This window comes from Echinops telfairi, unplaced genomic scaffold (assembly GCF_000313985.2).
Source record: "Echinops telfairi isolate 266 unplaced genomic scaffold, ASM31398v2 ScPeMD7_2;HRSCAF=8, whole genome shotgun sequence".
Taxonomy (NCBI): domain Eukaryota; kingdom Metazoa; phylum Chordata; class Mammalia; order Afrosoricida; family Tenrecidae; genus Echinops; species Echinops telfairi.
In genome coordinates, this window is record NW_022103898.1 from 14,406,570 (window position 1) to 14,408,070 (window position 1,501).

The 1,501-nt window shown below is 57.9% G+C and overlaps 1 protein-coding gene across 1 annotated transcript in view; it reads left to right on the forward strand.

The window, feature by feature from the left end:
• The window catches only part of MYH9 (myosin heavy chain 9), a 59,256-nt gene that overhangs the window by 54,908 nt on the left and 2,847 nt on the right, over positions 1-1,501 (forward strand). Inside the window, exon 34 of the mRNA XM_004700719.2 lies at positions 552-680. Within this exon, the coding sequence (XP_004700776.1) occupies positions 552-680 (129 nt within the window). The remainder of the gene's footprint in view (positions 1-551; positions 681-1,501) is intronic.

Genomic DNA, 1,501 nt, shown 5'->3' on the forward strand with positions numbered 1-1,501 from the left:
GTTTTACTGAGTGAATCAAAGGTTGTTTTTTATCTTTGGCACTCTTTCCCAGAAAGGCAGTCACAGGGAACTTCTCGGGAGTTACTGTAGTCAGTTGGGGTTGTTCCAATTCTAACTTTTGCATTTTTCCATAAATATACCAAAATCCTCATTCCCTTGTATGGCTTTGATAATTAACTCAGTCATTCTATCATTTGCCTCCCTTCTCTTTATGGGTACTGTGATTTCCCCTGAATTACTCCTCGTGGTCTCGTTATTGCTCATAGTGACAATAACGGTTTCATTTTTACATGGTCCGGGATAAAACATACACATACTCCAGAAATCATAGCGGCAACAACAAAACAATTTGTGAGCGGATTCCGGCAACCAATTCCTACAGTCCGACTTCTTTGAAGTCGGGCCATCTGTCGCTGGACTCTGCCCTCAACGTCAGCCGGCAGGAGTGGTCCCATCAGTCCCTGTGCCCCTGTGCTCTGGTGGGGAATGGAGGGTGGTGGCTCGGGTGGGATATGGGTGCTGGTTCCAAGCTCTCTCTGCCCGACCCCCAGGCCCAGATGAAGGATTACATGCGGGAGCTGGATGACACGCGTGCCTCACGGGAGGAGATCCTGGCGCAGGCCAAGGAGAACGAGAAGAAGCTGAAGAGCATGGAGGCCGAGATGATTCAGCTGCAGGAGGTGGGCAGGGCCGGGGCGGGGCCGAGATGATTCGGCTGCAGGAGGTGGGCGGGTCCGGGGGCGGGGCCGAGATGATTCAGCTGCAGGAGGGGGGCGGGGGCTGACACGGGATCAGGTCTGAAGGAGAGGGGTACCCAGATCTGCAGGAGGCTCGGGCTGTAGGAGGGGTGTGCAGGTCTGAAGGAGGTACCCGGGGTGGCAGGAGGAGGTTCTGTTTGGCTCCCCTCTGACCAGCAGGTGGCACCCAAGGCACCCTCTGGGCCAGCCTGAGTCCTCGTGAACCAGCCCGACTGCAGAGACGAGCTTTCTAAAGTTCTTTCTCTCGGGGCCCCGTTAAGCAGCCTGACTCCTTGGTGTGATTAAATTGTGAATTAAATCATGACGTTTGGGAAGGGGCTCCTGGCCCAAGAGGCGTTGTGGTACTGGCTAGCCCCCGCTGTGCAGGTCCCCCCTAGAGGGGGGTTCCTACAACACATGGTTACACCGGGCTGTCTCCTGGCCACTGTGGCCTCTCCCCAATATCCCTCTCAGGATGGGACAGTCTGCGGAGGCATGGACGCACCTGCACAGGGTGGCCCTGGCTCCTGCCTCTGTCCCTCCCCCACAGAGGAGCCAGTAGACAGGGCGTCGTCCCCTTCCATGTCAGCTCCCAGGCCTGCCCTTCCTTGTGTCTGCAGCCCCAGCTTCGGGGGTGGCTCCTGCTGCTCAGACACGGGGGCTTCAGAACACGCGGTGCCTAAGCCGGGGGACCCAAGTGACGGTGGGCTGTGAGGAAGGGCCTGGGCCCTCCCTCTGCAGGGGTGGGGGCCCCAGGGGCAGCC